Genomic DNA, 18069 nt, shown 5'->3' with positions numbered 1-18069 from the left:
CAGTAAAAGGTAACCTTAATAAAGGAAGATTTTAATAATCAATTGGACAGGAATACCCATTCTAGGGACACTAATCAGCCTCTTTCCCCAGTCATCTGTCATTGCCAGTATTCACAGTCTAGAAATTGAGGGGTTAAAAATGGGAGTGGCATTACTCACTATTACTGCTAGCAAACAAGGAAAGAATGTCCACTCTCATTATCCTTACTCAACATAGAATTGGAAGGCCTACCCAGCACAAAAAAAGAAAAAAAGAAAAAGAAAAAAAGCATATAGATTGGAAAGGAAGAAATAAAACTGTCCAATTTGCAAATGACATGATAGTCTACATAGAAAATCCCATGGAATCTCCCAAAACAACTCCTGGAACTAATACGTGAATTCAGCTAAGTCATAGCATATAATATAAACACAGAAAATTTTATTGTAGTTCTATAAACTATCAGTAAACATGTGGCAACTGAAATTAAAAACACCACACAATTGAGAATCACTCTAAAAAATTAAAACGTAAGTATAAATTTAGTAACAAGTGTGTAAAAATTACAAAATGCTGAAATTTTACAAAAATTACAAAGTGCTGATGAAGGAAACCAAAGATCTAAATAAATGAGAGACATACCATGTTCATGGATTAGAAGATTCAATATAGTAAAGATGTCAGTTCTCCCCACATTCATCTACAGGTTTAAATATAATTCTTATCAAAATCTAAGTAAACTGTTTTTGCAGATACAGACTATTTTACTCTAGAATTTATATGGAAAGGCAAAGAACCTAGAATAGCTAAACAATTTTGTAAAAGAAAAGGAAAGAATCACTCTACTCAATTTTAAGACTTACTATATAGTAATCAAGAGAGTGTGGTGTTGGAGAAGAGACAGACACAGATCCATGAAACGAAAAAGAGAGCCCTCCAACAAGCCCATCTAAATACGCTTTATTTATTTATTTTATTATTTTTAAAAATTATACTTCATAAATTTATTTTCATTTATTTAAATTTTTATTAAGTTTACTGGGGTGACATTGGTTAGTAAAATTATATAGGTTTCAAGTGTACATTTCTATAATACGTTATCCATATATTGCATTGTGTTCACCACCCAGTCAGTTCTCCTTCCATCACCATATGTTTGACCCCCTATACCCTCTTCACCCCTCCCGCCTTACCCTCTGGTAACCACTAAACTGTTGCCTGTGTCTATAAGTTGTTGTTTGTCTTGTTCATTTGTTGCTTTCAGTTTTATATACCACATGTGAGTAAAATCATATGGTTTTCAACTTTTTCTGACTTATTTCACTTAGCATGATAATCTCAAGATCCATGCATGTTGTCGCAAATGGTAATATTTCATCTTATGGCCTAGTAACATTCCATTGTATATATGTACCACATCTTTTTCATCCATCATCTATCAAAAAACAGTTTGGCTGTTTCCATGTCTTGGCCACCATGAATAATACTGCAAAGTAAGTGGTGCAACAGATATGTCAGCTATGGATAAGATGATGCTGGTTTATTTTTGATAAAGGTGAAGAAGTAATTCAAAGGCGGACAAAGCCTTTTTTGCAAAGCACGACTGGACAACAATAGGCAAAAAAATAAATAATAAATAAACCTTGACCTAAGTTTCACACCCTACATAAAAATTAACTCAAAGTGCATGATTATTTTAAATATAAAATCTAAAATTAAAAACACTTTTAAAAGAAAACATAGGAGAAAATCTTCATGAACTAGGGCTGGCAAAGTGTTCTCAGACATGTACGAAAAGCATAATCCATAAAAGAAAAAAACTGATAAATAGGACTGTTTCTTTTTTTAGATATAAAGTTTTATTCAGTTTGCCAATTTGTTCTAAAATATACTGTCCTATGCATTTGCCATTTTATTTTTAAATACAGAGGGTGCCAAAAAATTGTATACACATTTTAAGAAAAGAAAAAAACTATTAAAATTATGCTGATGGTAACCACTTTGAGCACCTCTTGCAATTGTAGAACTCAAATGTGACTAGTATTCATCTTTTGTTATCGGTATATATTTAGTACTACAATTTTAATACAGTTTTTTCCTTTTTTAAACTATGTATATATGTTTTTTGAAACCCTCTGTATTTCCAATTTGACTCCATTAATCATTACACACTCACGTGTACTAAGCCTTCTTATTCATATTGTACTGATAAAGAAAGTTTCAGTTATACAACTTGTTCATGGTAAATGAAGAACCTAAATGTGAATACAAATAATTCTACCTTTAGACCCTACCTATACTCTTTTAATGTCACCGTACTACCTCCAAAATCCAGAAAATCAATGTGAACTCTTATATACTGCTTGTGGAAGTGTAAATTGGAACAACAAATTTGAAGACCTAATTTTCACATTATCAAGTAAGGTTGAAGATGCTCAAAATAAACAGTTAGCAGGAAACCCAGCAAGTCTATTTAGATAGAAACTCACAGACATTCTTTGTGCTCTCTCCTAAATTCACCATTTTTCTGAGTGTACTGACCATTCCCAGCAGCATGAAAGCATGCAGTAAAACCTTCCAGAGGGTTGTCTACAGCTGTCTCCAATTCCTCTCTTCCCATTCTCTCAAGTTCTCCAATATGGTTTTCATTTTCAATTGTGCACTGGAACAGCTCTTTGTGAAGATCATGAATGACTGCCACACAGTCAATTCCAAAAGTGAATCTCAGTTCTTGTCTAACCTGACTCATCAGCATGACTAAATTAATTACTCCCATTTTCTTCACTTGATGTTCCAGATCTCTCTTGCTCCTGGTTCTCAGCCTATCTTACTGGAAATTCATTTTCAGCCTCCTTTTCTGGTTTCTCCTCATCTTCCTAACCCAAAGGTTGAGATACCCCAGGCCTCAATCTTCAGATTTCCTTTCTCTTCTGGCTACACTGTCATCCCTAGTGTTCTCAATTTATGATCATAGCTTTAAATATTATTTCTATGTTAATGATTCTCAAAACTATTATCTCTAACCCACTGTTTTCTCAAACTCCACACTCAATTTCTCCACCTTCATGTTTAAGGGGCATTTCATTTTAATATTTAATACATCTAAAACCTAACTCTCGCTTTCCATCACCACCAACACAACCTGCTTTTCCCACAGTTTTCTTTAATTAACAGCACCTATCTCAGAGCTATTTAGGCTAAGAACCTTCAAAGTTATCTTAGTTGCTTCTCTAACACCTCATGTCTAAGCCAACAACAAGTCATGTCATCTTTTCCTCCAAAACATAACCAAAATCTATCCATTCTTTGTCATCTCTTACCCTAATCCAAGACAACATTATCTCTCACATTTGTGAGGAGAAAGCAACACTCTTAGCCATTTTTCCATTTTTGTAGGTAAGGACTAGTTACATCATCCCTTTGATAGATCACTGGCTCTAAACGCTGGCAAAAAGTGAGGCAAATTGAGTTAAGAAACTGGTTGCTTTATCCTATATATGCTCTAGGCTTTCATGAAAAGAAATAAAACAAGGTAGTTAGGAGTGATTCCTGAGGTGTTGTGATCTTCCAGCCTTGCACAGCTTGGCAGCACAGCAGCTAGGGATTCAGAGACGTGGCCACAGCCGAGATGTTCTGGTAACATATTCAGCTGGGGCGTCTCCTACAAAGCATCTTGAAAACCAGATAGGTTCTATACTGAATCACATAAAAGAGACTTTTATCCTCTGGCATAGTTGGCATCTCAACACTTAGAAAACCCATAAGTTATTTTTTCAACCTCCAGAAAAGTAACTGTGAGACCATATACAAGTTACTTAGATAATGTGATCTTCAGCAAGTCCTTAGGCAGTTAGACTGAAATATATGATAATGAAGAAACCTTACTGATCCACAAGGGATACTTCTCTTAGGGGTAAAATTATTTTAGCTGATTAAAAAAACAATCTAGAACTCAAAATTCCAAAGAATGTCTAAGGCAGATTCCTTCTGAGGTGCCAGCATAGAGAGCCTCTCATTAAATATCCCTAGTGCCAATGCCATAAAGAACACAGCATTAAGTCAGATCTTTATCCTAAACCCAGTATGACATTCCAAGCAACAAAAATATGGTGAGGGCACTAGTCTTGACCCAAGAGACGTGTAGTGTTAGTTTTACCATTAAATATATGGCCTCGAATAAGAAAAGCATTAAGAATTCTTACAGCTGTAAAATTCCATGATTCTATGATTTATTTACTGAGTACAGGCTACATCTCAGATACTGAGAGATGGGTGCTGTGGCGGATACAAATACTTAAAAATAGATTAAGTACTACTCTTATTTTATAATTGAAATGAATGGCAGGCCACCTAAATATTCCTATACCTAATGAAAATATCCTGAAAAAGCAAATTAAGTATGTACCTTTCAGTGCTGTAGTCTTTTCTTTTTCATCTGGACCTCCCTGCTGGATTTGTGCCATGCTTATCCAAATTGGCAACAAAATTAAAGAGCTCAAGGAAATAGACATCAATCTTCAGAAGACAGTCTAGAATGAATGAAAGCAATAAATTAAGCGCTACTCAACCCTACCTACTCCATGAGAAGTTCCTTCATCCTCCCAGTCGGGATTAATCTCTCTATCCTGATTTCCCACTGCACTTTGTTAATGCCTGTACTACAGTACTTATCAGATCCTGCCTTGCATTATAGTTATTTATGTATTTGTCTGGGTCAGCTAACAGATTAGAAGCCCCAGGATAGAGCTATCAAGTTTTTTCATCTTTATCTCTCTCATGTCACTAAACAGAATACCTTACAGTACATACAGATACCTAATGTTTCTGAATTGAATTTAGCTAAACTTACTATTTAGGATTAGTTCTTTATCATCTAATTAAAAAAATATCTCTAGGTAGTTTGAAAAACTTTAAATTTCTATTAAAATAAACTGTAAACACACGCCATTTACATGGTTGGAATGTCTTCTCTTGGGTCATGTGGACAGTCAGAAAGAGAAAAATACATAAATACATAAAGTAGCTATAAATTACCGCCAATGTAATTGAAAATAGAACTTTAAGGGGGGAGAAGTAACCCTTTAAATATAAAACTATGCCACATTCAATGTCTGGAAGCCATACTTAAATGACACGCCAGTAAACAATAATATAAAATTATGATTTATTAAAATCTATTTCTGCACTTAAACTATAAATAGATGGGTTTTCCCAGGGTGCCCATGAACAGTGAGGGAAAAAACCCAAAAACAAAACACTATTCCTAAAGTTTAAAAGAAAAAAAATCAATATATACAATGGAAAAAAATGAAGCTAATTTAGTTAATCCATAACTGTTATAAGTTAAATAAAAACTGCATTCATGACCATAATAAATCAAGACTGAATATTCCCATGACGGAGGAACCCAAATGATTTGCTACCCACGAAGCAAACGTAAGTTTCCATTTAGAGGTACACCTTATAATTATGTCTAAAAACTGAGGCATTTTCACAGCCATCAGAGTATAACAAAAAATACTTTAAAAAAACAACATTGAAAATAATATTTTTAAACTATGAATGTTCGAAATGGTCCTAATCAAAGCTTTTCTTATCTCAATGCTGACTGTAGGTGGGGTGTGGTAAGAGAAAGGGCACTCTGGCCCTAACACCAACTAGCCATGTGTCCTTGACAAATTAACTTCTCTGTACCTCATTTCTACTTTTGCAAAATGGAAATGATAATCATGCTGTCCTCATAGTGTTATGGTAAGGTTAAATGTAAAACATTTAGTACAGTGCCTGATGCATAATTAAGTGCTCAACACGTCAAGTCTGACAATTAAGTTGGTGAATTTGTTGCAACGATGTTGCTAACCTTTTTTTTTTTATATCAGAGGGATTATTCATTATAGCTGGACAAACAGTTAACCAAATTTACTATTTGAAAGTGCTGTAAAGGCTGCGTGAAAAAGTTAGACGACCCAAACTTTTCACCAACAATCCATGGCTCTTGCATCACAACCATGAACCAGCTCACATGGCACTGTCTGTGAGGGAGCTTTTAGCCAGTAAACAAATAACTATTGGAACACCCTCCCTACTCACCTGATCTGGCCCCCAATGACTTCTTCCTTTACCCGAAGATAAAAGAAATACTGAAAGGAAAACATTTTTATGACATTCAGGACATCAAGGGTAATACGATGATGACTCTGACGGTCATTCCAAAAAAAGAGTTTCAAAATTGCTTTGAAGGGTGGACTAGGTGCTGGCATCAGTGCATAGCTTCCCAAGGGGAGTACTTTGAAGGTGACCATAGCGATATTCAGCAATGAGGTATGTCGCACTTTTTCTAGGATGAGTTCGCAAACTTAACTGTCTGACCTCATATGTGGGCTTATACCTTTTAATTGTTATAAATAGATCCCAGCTTCACCACTTAATAAATAGGTCTGGGCCAGGGACAAGTCACTTAATATCCAAAATCTTCAGATTCCTCATTTATAAAATGTAGCTCATATAATAGTGGTTGAGAATTAATATTACAGAAAGTTTGTATAACTGATCATTGTTATTGTTAGCAATATTATTTCTTCTCAACTGTGGAAGGTTCCATAATAGCAATACCTAGAATACAGACTATTTGACTGGCAAAGCCTTTCACTTAACATGGAAGTCGCTATTTTTCTTCTGTGAATAGGTAAATCAAAACTCTGTAGATACTATATAAATACAATGTTTCTATATTACTTCAAGAGACATATCCTAGTCTATAGGGCAGGCATTGTGCAAAATGCCAGGGCACAGTGGTGAGTCAAACAGACATGGTCATGGCCCGAGTGGGGGCTTCCTCTCGAGCAGTCGAATCAAACTGCCAAAGAGGCACACATAAAATATGTAAGACCAAGACTTATAATTACTACACTGTTATAGAAAAGAAATATTTGTAAGAGCTATCTATTTACATGCAGGACTTTGTCTTATCTGTGAAGTCCCACAAGTGTATGCACAAGTTTCACCCACAACTCCTTACTAAACACCATCTTGTAGCAGAAACTAAAGACAAATGTTATAATGAGAGACTCCACACAGTACTCTTTGCTAGCAAGACCACAACTAAATTGACTATCTACAGGGGACTTGCATTTTTTACTCTATCCTTCAGTATTTCTTCTAAACTGTTAGGTTATTTTTCATTGGGCCCTACATTGTCTGATTTCTAACAAAACAATTTATATGATTATTTCATTGTGACTTTTAATGAAGGTGAAATTATAAAATATTTTTAGCACTAGAGTTGTGTTTTAGATTCATATTTTAAAGTGCTGGGGATCTAATGTACACCATGATGATTATAGTTAATAATGTATTGTATACTTGAAAGTTGCTAATAGAGTAGATTTTAGAAGTTCTTAACACACACATGAGACTTATGTGAGTTGATGGATGTGTTAACTAACCTTATTGTGGTAATCATTTTGCAGTACATCAAATCAGAGCCTTGTACACCTTAAAGTTACATGATGCTATATGTTAATTATATCTCAGTAAGGCTTTTTAAAAGGCCTAAACACTCTACAATATTTAATAACAAATTCCCCTTTTAGACTTTGGTTTCCATAAGGACAGGTATCATACTTGTCCCTAGCACAACATCTGGCATATTTGGAGTTCAATGGATACTTGTCAAATTTATAAGTAAATGAGTAAAATAGAGGGGGGAGGGTAAGATTCACATTTTCAAGAACCATTTTCAAGATCCCCAAGATTAAATATCAAATTAATAATCATATTCTTATTCTATATGACAACCTAAAAATACATGTTGCAAGGTACTGAAATGATGATGTATAAGTTAGGAGACTACCAATTAGTCATTACTAATTACCATCTGAGATCCTCAACCTCATAGCAGCACATACAAAGCAGATAAGCATGAAGCAAAAACCATTTGTCTGTTGCTCTCTTATTCACTGTTAGATTTTTACCCTCTCGAGTTATTTTCCATGGCTGTGGCACAGCTGGTGAAACTAAATCAGGAACATTATAAATTCTCAATTTAGTTTTCCTAATAAGAATTCAGAGTTATAACCTGCATGACCACAGATAAACACTACTGAAAATGCAGCTAGCAAGCCATTTGATACACTTGATATATATATTAATATGTGCACTCGACATAGTTTATTTAGCATTATCTGATGGAGGTTAGGTTATAGGGAATAAAGTGGTAGAAGGTTTTTACTGATATGAATTGGGACACAGTTGACATGTTGTATACTTCATGATAACCATTGCTGTTTAAATATGGTTTCCTAGAAATGGTTACAGTATAAACTAGATTCAAAACATCTCAGTTTGTGATTTCATTCTGTGAACTACACAAAGCAATTATCATATCTTCTTCCCTTCTATGATTCCAACTGAGAAACCACTATGTATAAATAAAGCCGTAAATAACTTGTCATGTGTAATCTTTATCCAGTCAGCATTTCAAAACATGAAACAGTAGACTATTTCTTAGCTGCCCTGTTTGTTCAAAATATGGCTTGAGCACTTCTAAAACGTACAGAAAGATTCACAGAAGCGTTCGTTTTCTATGTCTGTTTTTACGCAGGTATTAAATGGGAACTGGATATATATGATTTTTGCAACAGAAGGCCTTTCCACTCCACATTCTAAATGCAATGATGAATCTACAAAATATATCACAAGACAAGTAAAACTGGGTTAATTTCCTGGACCCTTGGAACTGGTTTGGTCCTGAACAATCTATGTACACTAAGTCAGGCTCTGGAAAGCCACGTAACAATAGCCTACTTGCGATTCAAAGTACAGCACATGAATTGGTACCAGAGATTTGTGAGGAGCTAAAAGACCCACTCAAATTAGTTCAAATATCCAAGATACTCAGAGTTGCTCATCAGCAAAGGTTAGGTTATAATAATCCTGGACAGCTTATAGTTCTAAGGCTATGGTACAAAAACTGAATGTATTGGAGTGTGTGTGTGTGTGGTGTGTACACAGATACATGGACATTAGGGAAGAGGCTGGAGAACAAGGGCATCAGGCTACGGCAGACATGGAACATAAAACCCCAGGGCAAAATGGGCTCTTGATGCTTAGAAAATGGCAGCTTCTATAGAAAATGCAATCCATGTTTGGATCATCCTTTAGCTCAGACTGGAAATACCTGTTTCCAATCTATGCCAAACTAAAATAATTCCGTAGTTTCCCAAGCAATGTGATACAGTAAATTTGAAATAAAAAAATCCATGTTTTTTATCTCAATTCCACCACCTAGTCTCTGAATTACCTTGAGAAAGTCACAACTTCTCTAATCTAGAAAGGGAATAACAACGACAAAGAGCACGTCCCTCTTACAGGGTGATTATGACTATAACATGAAAGAATGTACATAAAAACATTTGGCAAACTATAAACTCCTTTATAAATATTTGTAATCTACATAAAGTCAAAATTGGGTTCCAATTAATTTGTGCTTAAACTCCAAGAAGGATAGTCTAATCAGTACAGTTTACAGGAATGAGAAACTCTTGGTGTACATCATTTCAATGAATTCTATGAACAAATAATAAAATTCCACAATAAATGCCTGTTGAGTTGACTTGGATTTGCAAAACTATACTGAAGATAATCATAATGCAACTTAAATTGTTTATATAATTTGTGTTCTTTTTTAATCTTATTAAAATGTGTGTCTGGAAAAGGTTCAAGTATGCAAGTTCCACCTTAATTTATATTAAAGTAGTGTCCAAAGTAGAACACTGGTTCTACTATCTCCTAAATGCACATGTTGGCCACAAAGTTACCAAATCCTTTCATACCCATTATCTTATTAGGTCATCACCACAACTGGCAGGCATAGGCAAGGTTTACATATCTGCATTGTACAGTGATGAGGCATCCTGGGCTTTGAGAAGCTAAGGAACCTTGCTAAGGCAACCCAGATGCTAACGGGTGCTTGGGATTCTAACTCCAGTCTTCTGACTCTTTGTTATGAGTTCCTTCTACTTTACCCTGCTGGTAGAGTCAAACACTCAACTTCAACTAGAAAAACAATTCTAGTTTCTTTATTCTATAGACAGTTTTCACTCTCATGTACTAATTTATCAGAAGCATTACAATCTGGAGTTTGAGCAAGTTGAATTACACACACACACACACACAGTCTGACAATTAAGTTCACAAACTTGTTGCAGTGATGTTGTTAACCTCTTTCTGATATCAGAGGGATTATTCATTATGAATTTGTACCAACTGGACAAACAGTTAACCAAGTTTACTATTTGGAAGTGCTGAAAAGGCTGTGTGAAAAAGTTAAGACAGCCTAAACTTTCACCAACAATTCATGATCTTGCAACATGACAATGCACCAGCCTACACAGCGCTGTCTGTGAGGGAGTTTTTAGCCAGTAAACAAATAACTGTATTGGAACACCCTTCTTACTCACCTGATCTGGCCCCCAGTGACTTCTTTCTTTACCCGAAGATAAAGGAAATATTGGAAGGAAGACATTTTGATGACATTCTGGACATCAAGGGTAATACGATGACAGCCCTGATTGCCATTCCAGAAAAACAGTTCCAAAATTGCTTTGAAGGGTGGACTAGGGGCTGGCATCAGTGCATAGCTTCCCAAGGGCAATACTTCGTAGGTGACCATAATAACATTCAGCAATGATGTATGAAGCCCCTTTTCTAGGATGAGTTCGTGAACTTAATTGTCCAACCTTGTGTGAATGTGTGTGTGTGTGTGTGTGTGTGTGTGTGTGTGTGTACTATCAACCATAATTGTCTCAGTCTGTTTGATTTGCTTTCAGAGCTCAGATTGATAAAAATTACTCCCCATCATTCCTCACAATACTTTGATAAATCAGGCATATAAAAGAGTCAAAAGTTTAAAAAATGGACAAAGGATATGAATACACAATTCTCCAAAGAAGACATCCAAATAATCAGAAAGAAATGACTAAAAGGTGCAAAAAACAGATGTTCAACATCATTAGTCACTATGAAAATGCAAATCAAAACCACAATAAGATACCACTTCCTATCCTATGGCATGGCTATAAACAAGAAAGACAATAACAAGTGTTGGTGAGAATGTGGGGAAATGGAAAACCCTTATACATTGTTCGTGGGAATATAAACCGGTACAGACAGTTTAGAAAAGTTTGGAAGTTCCTCAAAATGTAAAACATAGATTTACCAAATGACCCAGGAATTCTACTTCTAAGTATATACACAGAGAAATAAAATCATATATCTACACCAAAACTGATACACAAATGTTCACAGAAACAGTATTCCTAATTGCCAGAAGGTAGAAACAACTTAAATGTCTGTCAAGTGACGACAGGATAAACAAAATGTACTATATCCATATGACAGACTATTCATTAAAAAAGGAATGAAGTATTGATACATGCTAAAACATGAATGAACTTGAAAATACTATGCTAAGTCAAAGAAGCCAGTTACAAACAATCACATATTTAAGTAGATTAATGTTTTGGGGAGTTGATGGAGGATGAGGGAAGGAGTGACTGCTAATGGATACATGGTTTCTTCCTATAGTGATGATTTCAAATCGTCCTAAAGAGATATATGTGCATGGAGTAGAAACCCTCTGTGTATTAAATGGCTTTCTCGCCATCTCTTCTCTGTAGCTATAATGCTAAAGGTCAAGGCACAGTCTCAAAAGGAAGGAGACTTGACCATCTTACTCTTTTCCTTCCATGAAATAAGTTTCATAAGTGGACTTCAGGGAACTTCTCTCTTCAAATGTCCTTACCATCTCCCCGACCACAGCCAGGCTGGCAACCATCTAGGCCTGCTCCATCTAAACATTAGGGGCAAACACTTTATTTCCTAGGTAAAAAAGGTAGTATAATACATAAAGCTTTTTTTTTTTTTAAGATTTTTTATTGGGGATGGGAACAGTGCTGGGGAGTTGGGGGAAGGGAACAGACAAGTTGCTGTCGTTTTGTTCTTCAGTCTAGTTGTGGAGGACGTTGCTTCACTGGCCCAAGTTGGCACCATCATTGCGCTCTTCCTGGGTGAGTCACATCAGTCACCGTCTTCTGGATGGCCGCTCACTGCGGCTGCTGGCCACTCACGCTGGCTGCTGGCCGCTCACGCTGGCTGCTGGCTACATACAGTAGCCCATGGCAACCCACTGCAGCAGGGGCTGCATCCTACGCCGTCGCCGGCGACCCACGGCAGCCCAGCTCCAGGTTGAGCTGTTGTTCAGCATCTTAGCTGTGGAGGGCAGTGTCACTGGCCCTCATATGTGGGATCCGAACCGGAGCCCTCTGGCGTCCCAAGCCAGTTCTTAACCATCGCGCCACTCGGCCGGCCCTACATAAAGCTTTTATAAATCACAGTGCTGAACTCTAGCTTGTTCAAGTTCTGTGCACTGGGGGTTCTCTGTTGATGGTAATTTGCCTCCCTGGCCTGTCATTATCCCTTGCATACATCTTCCAATAAGAATCTGGTCAGAAGCACTGATTAACTTTGGTCATTATTTAGTTCATTTCTTGGCCACATACCACCTAACAGCACCCCTATTTTACCCAATTTCTAATGAGGATTTGTAATAAATGCTTTATTATTTATTATTGCAACTTGTCCCACACATTGTACTAACTTACTTCAAAGTGAGATATGTATCATTTGCTATAGAAAAAAAAATGAAGAAAAATTTGAGCATATAATCAAGCAATTTATTCTTAAGTCCAAAAAGCTGTAGCAATAACATCAAAAGTTTAATGGCAAAGTTAAGCTTTGTAGAGACCACAACTGTACCGCAAATAAGGCATTCAGTAGAATTCATCCCCAGTGTCTACTGACAATCCATATTGTGTATTTAAGGGGAAAATCTTTGACTTGACCTAAACATGTTAACAACTGGGAATGTTATATTTAAGTGCCTTTGGCAAAGATTTTTTTTTTTTTTTTTTGCCTTTTAGGATTTCCCAATTCTTTATAAAGAGATAGTACGTTCTACAATTGCATGTTTGTACCATATTTCAACAATACCCACATATCCTGGGACAACAGGAGATGAACTCAGAAAGATTTTAGAAGGTTCTATACTGCTGTGATACTACAAATATCTGATCTTAAAAAAAAGAGTATCAGGAATTTGAAACTTCAAATCACCTTTCTGAATTACCATATTAGTTACAATGGCTATTTACTTCATTCAGAAAACAATACACACAATTCACACCTTGCCTAAACTAACAAAGGGTTTGAGGCAGCAAAATTCTCTTATTCCAAAAACAAAAAGCTTTGAACCTCCCTGGCTTCTACAAAATATTTCCCCCGCAAAAAAAGGACAACCATCACCTAGTCACACTATTAATCATAGGAAGTTAACTCTGTGGCACCAATGTTGTCAGCACGAGGACGCTTAGTGAAATGTTAAGCCATTTATGTTATCAGACCGATATTAAACCCACTTGCCAAATGGCTCTCATTACTATTGTCTACATAAGCACAAGGTCATAGAATTCCTTCCTATGACCATGAGAGTCAAGAATTTTACAACTAGACTTCACTTCCAATATTAAGCGAAGTCTCCTGAGGGACTTGCCTATTGAGAATAACAGAACTTAAAAAGTACATTACAAAATATTAGAATATCTACAAATGTCACTCGCTAACTTAACATAAAGGAAGAAAACCATAATAACTTCACTATCTGAAGAAAAAATATTTGATAAAATTCGATACTCATTTTTGGAAGAGAAGTCATAGCAAGCTAGGAATAAAAAGGATCATCCTTAACATGACAGGGGGTTCAAAACAACCAAATAAAAAACAGTAAAATTACTCTCTTGGTAACATAGTAAAAAGATTCTCTTTAAAATTAGGTACCAGAAAGAATTTCCCTCATTACCACTTTATTATTACCACTTCTAGTCTTAGTTTTTGGAGGTTCTAGCCAATATAATAAGATACGGAAAAATAAAAGTGTATAAGGATTAAAAATAGAAAAACAAAGTTATTATTTCTTGATGATATGACTAAAACAACAACAAAACAAGAAGAATGAAGAAACAAGATTTTCTAGAGCAAAAGAACAAGAAAAATCTCTAACTATGTTATTAGGAATAAAAAGAATTTAGAAAGATGGCTAAAGTAGTTTATATATATAAATAAAGTGTATTTGTAAATACCAGCAACAATGAGTTATAAAGCATAGTTTTTTTTAAAAAAAGACATAATTTATAATAGCAAAAAATAAAAATCTACATAGTAAGACTAAATCTAACAAAAGGTATTTTGAACCTATAAGCAGAATATGATAAAATGTTACTAAAAGACATTAAAGATGCCTGAAATACATGAAGAGATAAACCACATTCATGGACAAAAAGATTTAATGCTGTGAAGATATTAATTTTCCTTTAATTGAAAAATGGATTCAATACAGTTCCACTCAAACCCAACAGAGGTTTTTACAGAACTTGAAAAACTATTTCAAAAAGGTCTATGGAAGAAGAATGGCCAAGAGAGCAAAGACACCCCCAAAGAAAAAGACTAGTATAGGAAGATTTGCCTTACCAGGTATGACTGTAATTAAGATAGTACGTATTGGAATAAACAAACTGATCAATAGAATAGAATGAAACTCTGAAACAGGTCCACATAACAGGTTCATATGACACCGATAACAATGACATATCACTTGGGAAAGGATGGATTTTTCAATAATTGGGACAACTGGTTAACCACATGATTAAAAAAATGAAATTAGATACCTACCTCACTCCATACATTGACATTACATGGTGGTAGTGGTGGATGGATTATGGGCAGAAATGTGAAGATCAAAACTTTAAATGTTTCAGGGCAAAATATAAGAGACTACTGTTTTGATGTTGGGGCAGGAAATAAAACCATAATGAGATATTATTTTACCCTTAACAGACTACAAAAAATTAACAAGTCTGACAACAAAAGTAAAAAGAATGGAGTACAATGGAGATTCTTACTCACATTGCTGATCAAAATATAAATTAGTACAACCACTAGAAAAACTGGCCTGAGGTTTCCAAGTTAAACATTCTTATAATCTTTAACCCCACAATCTCATTTCTTGGTCTACCACCTACCTCTACTAGTCTTATATATTTACATCTGGAGACAGATATGAAAATGTTCACAAAATGTTCATACCATCATGAAAGCCAGTTTATTAATTATTTACAGCTGCATAACAAGTTACCTCAAAATATAGTAGCCAAAAACAAAAAAACATTTATAATCTCCCAGTTCCTGTGAATCAGAAACTTGGGAGCAGCTCAGCTGGGAGGTACTGGCTCAGGTTCATGAGGTTGCAGTCAAAATACATAGACAAGGTCTGCAATTATCTGAAGGCTTGACTGGGGCTAGAGATGGCTCGCTCACACAGATGAATTACTGGTAATATTGCTAGAAGCCTCAATACTTCCCCACATGGGCTTCTTCACAGGCCTGCTTGAGTGTCACCAATGACATGGCTTCTGGATTTATTGAGAGAAAGAGAGAAGGGCAAGAAGAAAGCCGCAAAAGTCTCACCATCAATTCCTCAATATTCTACTGACACAGAGGGCAACCCAATTCAATGTAGGACGGGGCTACACAAAAGCATGAATATCAAGAAGCAAAGATCTTTGGGGACCATCTTTAGGTCTGGCTATCACAACTAGAAAAGGCTGTTCTCCAATTGTAAGAGGGCACATATACTGCAGTGTACTGATAGAAATGAATAATAATAACAGTGAAAATGAACAAACCAGAACTACACTCAAAAAACATGAATTTTCCAAAAATAACACTGAATGAATAAGTCTCAAAAGGCTACATATAGTATGATACTATTTATATAGAGCTCAAAAACAAACTAAAGTAAAACAATTTATTGGTATCATAATTTAGTCAATAAAATTCTACGGAAAATCAAGAGAAAAACACAAAATTCAGAAAAGTGGTTTCTTCTGGGAAGGAGGGAGGGGCATGAGAGGAGGAGAAACACGCAGGTCAATGCAAGTTGTTGATAGTGTTTCGAGTGTTGGATTGAGAGGTAAATTTGCAGCTATTCATTAAATTGTTATGGTATATAACTTGCATAGGGCAGCCACTTTTGAACTGGTATATAATGTACATATTATCACACACAGGCCCTTCTTGCATATAATATTTTTTAGTTATCAACAATATATTTTTAAATAAATAATAAAAAAATTAAAAGGAGAAGAGTATTATAACTAATTTTAGTAGTACTGCCTTTTATAATTTGTTCTTTCGGGCATTTTTCTCAACATAATGTTGAGAGTCCAGTTCCATCTATTCAGTCAGAAATTTGGGGGTCCTACTGGTGAATAAACCATAGTAGAAAAAGGTATAAGAAAAAAGGATAAACCAGTATTGAGTAAATTTCACAGCATTTCTATATAAAATAAATGTGGTACTACTAAAACTCAACTGATTCCTTGACTACTTTCAAATGGAAGCATTATTTTGAATAAAAAGTTATTTCCTCAAAACTTTTTGCACCAGCTATTAAAAAAGACAAACTGCAAATTCTTTTTAAACTGGTATTAAAAAATAAGAATATCCCACAACTTTATAATAGAATATTTTAAAATACAACTACGCACTTCTCAAAATGTGAACTGTCATTTATGTTTTTGTTCTTTGCTTGGTATACTGCCACTAATAAATATAACAAGCAAAATGTGCCTTTGAAGATATACAAGCGATTAAAATTTTTAAATGTTGGCATAAGGGGCAGTTATAAGCAACTTGAAAATGAAAAATGAGAACTTAGAATTCAATTCAGAATAATCTGCCCCTATGGCTACTAAAGGATGGGCTCATCTAGTTACAAAAGAATATTTCCCACAGAGGATCATCTGCCAGTCTTTCAACATGACACAAAATGGGCTTTAACTCTGAGGAAAAAAGAAATAAATAACTTTCCTTGCTTTTCCAAAATAAGGTGAAAAAGGAAAATGCTGTAACAGCAGCCACTGGAGGGAGGACTTGTTGTTAGAATGAGAATAAAACAAACATAAAACGTTTTATCTGGTGCTTTATCTGAACATTACATTTTGTTAAACTCATTTCTATTTGTTTAAATGACAAATGCTGAAAATACTGCTTTTTCTGCATGAGAGTTAAACTTCCTTTCACTGAAAAACAGATGTTGATTCAACCATCCTTTATTGGTACACAAATTAGCAGTAAGAAAATTATAAAGTTGCCTGGACTAGCAAAGAATTAGCACCAATGGTTAGTCTAAGTTTATATTTAAAGGGCTATACTTGATTTTAAATGAGCCTGTATTTTGTTCATTTGAAATATTATCCACAAATTTTGCTAAAAGACCTCAGGCACTACTGAGTCCCTAAGTAGCTACCTGGAATCTGACTATATATAAATTGGCAGAGCTTCCATAAACTTGTGGCATTGCTCTTCATGTGGTTATTGGGTTTTGTTTAGTTTTAAATGAAAACGTTCATATATTTTAAAATTTGTTGATGTTGATGTAAACCTGGTTACACACACACACACACACACACACACACACACACACACACACACACACGGTCCTAAAGTAAGCTACAAGCCTCTAGTGCTGGGCCTTTTACAGAACATTAAGTACAGGGGTACCATTTAAAGAAAGTTTAAATAAAGATTCAAAGCATAAAATTAAAATTATAGACTAGAAGGGCATAAAAGTGAGCTCCTTCACAATTCCAGTTTTCATGTTAAGTGGTTATACACTATACAACAGACACCAGGCTTGTGTAAAGTCCTGAAACAATTCCGAAAGTAACAACACCCTTCCATTTTAAAATGATTCCTTACAGAATCAATATTTTGGAGCTGACTTCTTAAACTTAAGAATCTTACTGTGATTTAGTCAGTGAGCCAACAAATCTGTCAGTTCTGAATAAGAATCATACAGAAGAAAAGGCAAGAAATGAAGGGTAAACTGAAATAAATTCACGGGAAGAGCATAGAAATTCATCTGACAAGGTATTCAACTGAATAGGGAACACCTAAACTAAGAAAACAGATTT

General features: G+C 35.1%; 1 protein-coding gene across 6 annotated transcripts in view; it reads right to left on the bottom strand.

Annotated features, from left to right (window-relative positions):
* ARB2A (ARB2 cotranscriptional regulator A) overlaps window positions 1-18069 on the bottom strand; it is a 450108-nt gene that overhangs the window by 413039 nt on the left and 19000 nt on the right. For 3 of the 6 annotated variants that reach the window (XM_019655914.1, XM_019655918.1, XM_019655915.1), the window contains exon 2: window positions 4386-4509. The exons of 2 other annotated variants lie outside the window; for them this stretch is intronic. In XM_019655914.1, the coding sequence (XP_019511459.1) occupies window positions 4386-4491 (106 nt within the window). In that variant the 5' untranslated portion in view covers window positions 4492-4509. Of the gene's footprint in view, window positions 1-4385; window positions 4510-18069 lie in introns of those variants that run through there. One more of the 6 variants, XM_019655917.1, reaches the window with a different exon arrangement.

Source organism: Hipposideros armiger, unplaced genomic scaffold (assembly GCF_001890085.2).
Source record: "Hipposideros armiger isolate ML-2016 unplaced genomic scaffold, ASM189008v1 scaffold_252, whole genome shotgun sequence".
NCBI classification, from domain to species: domain Eukaryota; kingdom Metazoa; phylum Chordata; class Mammalia; order Chiroptera; family Hipposideridae; genus Hipposideros; species Hipposideros armiger.
The sequence above is the reverse complement of the archived record's forward strand: the minus strand, read 5'-3'. Positions and strand labels throughout refer to the sequence as shown.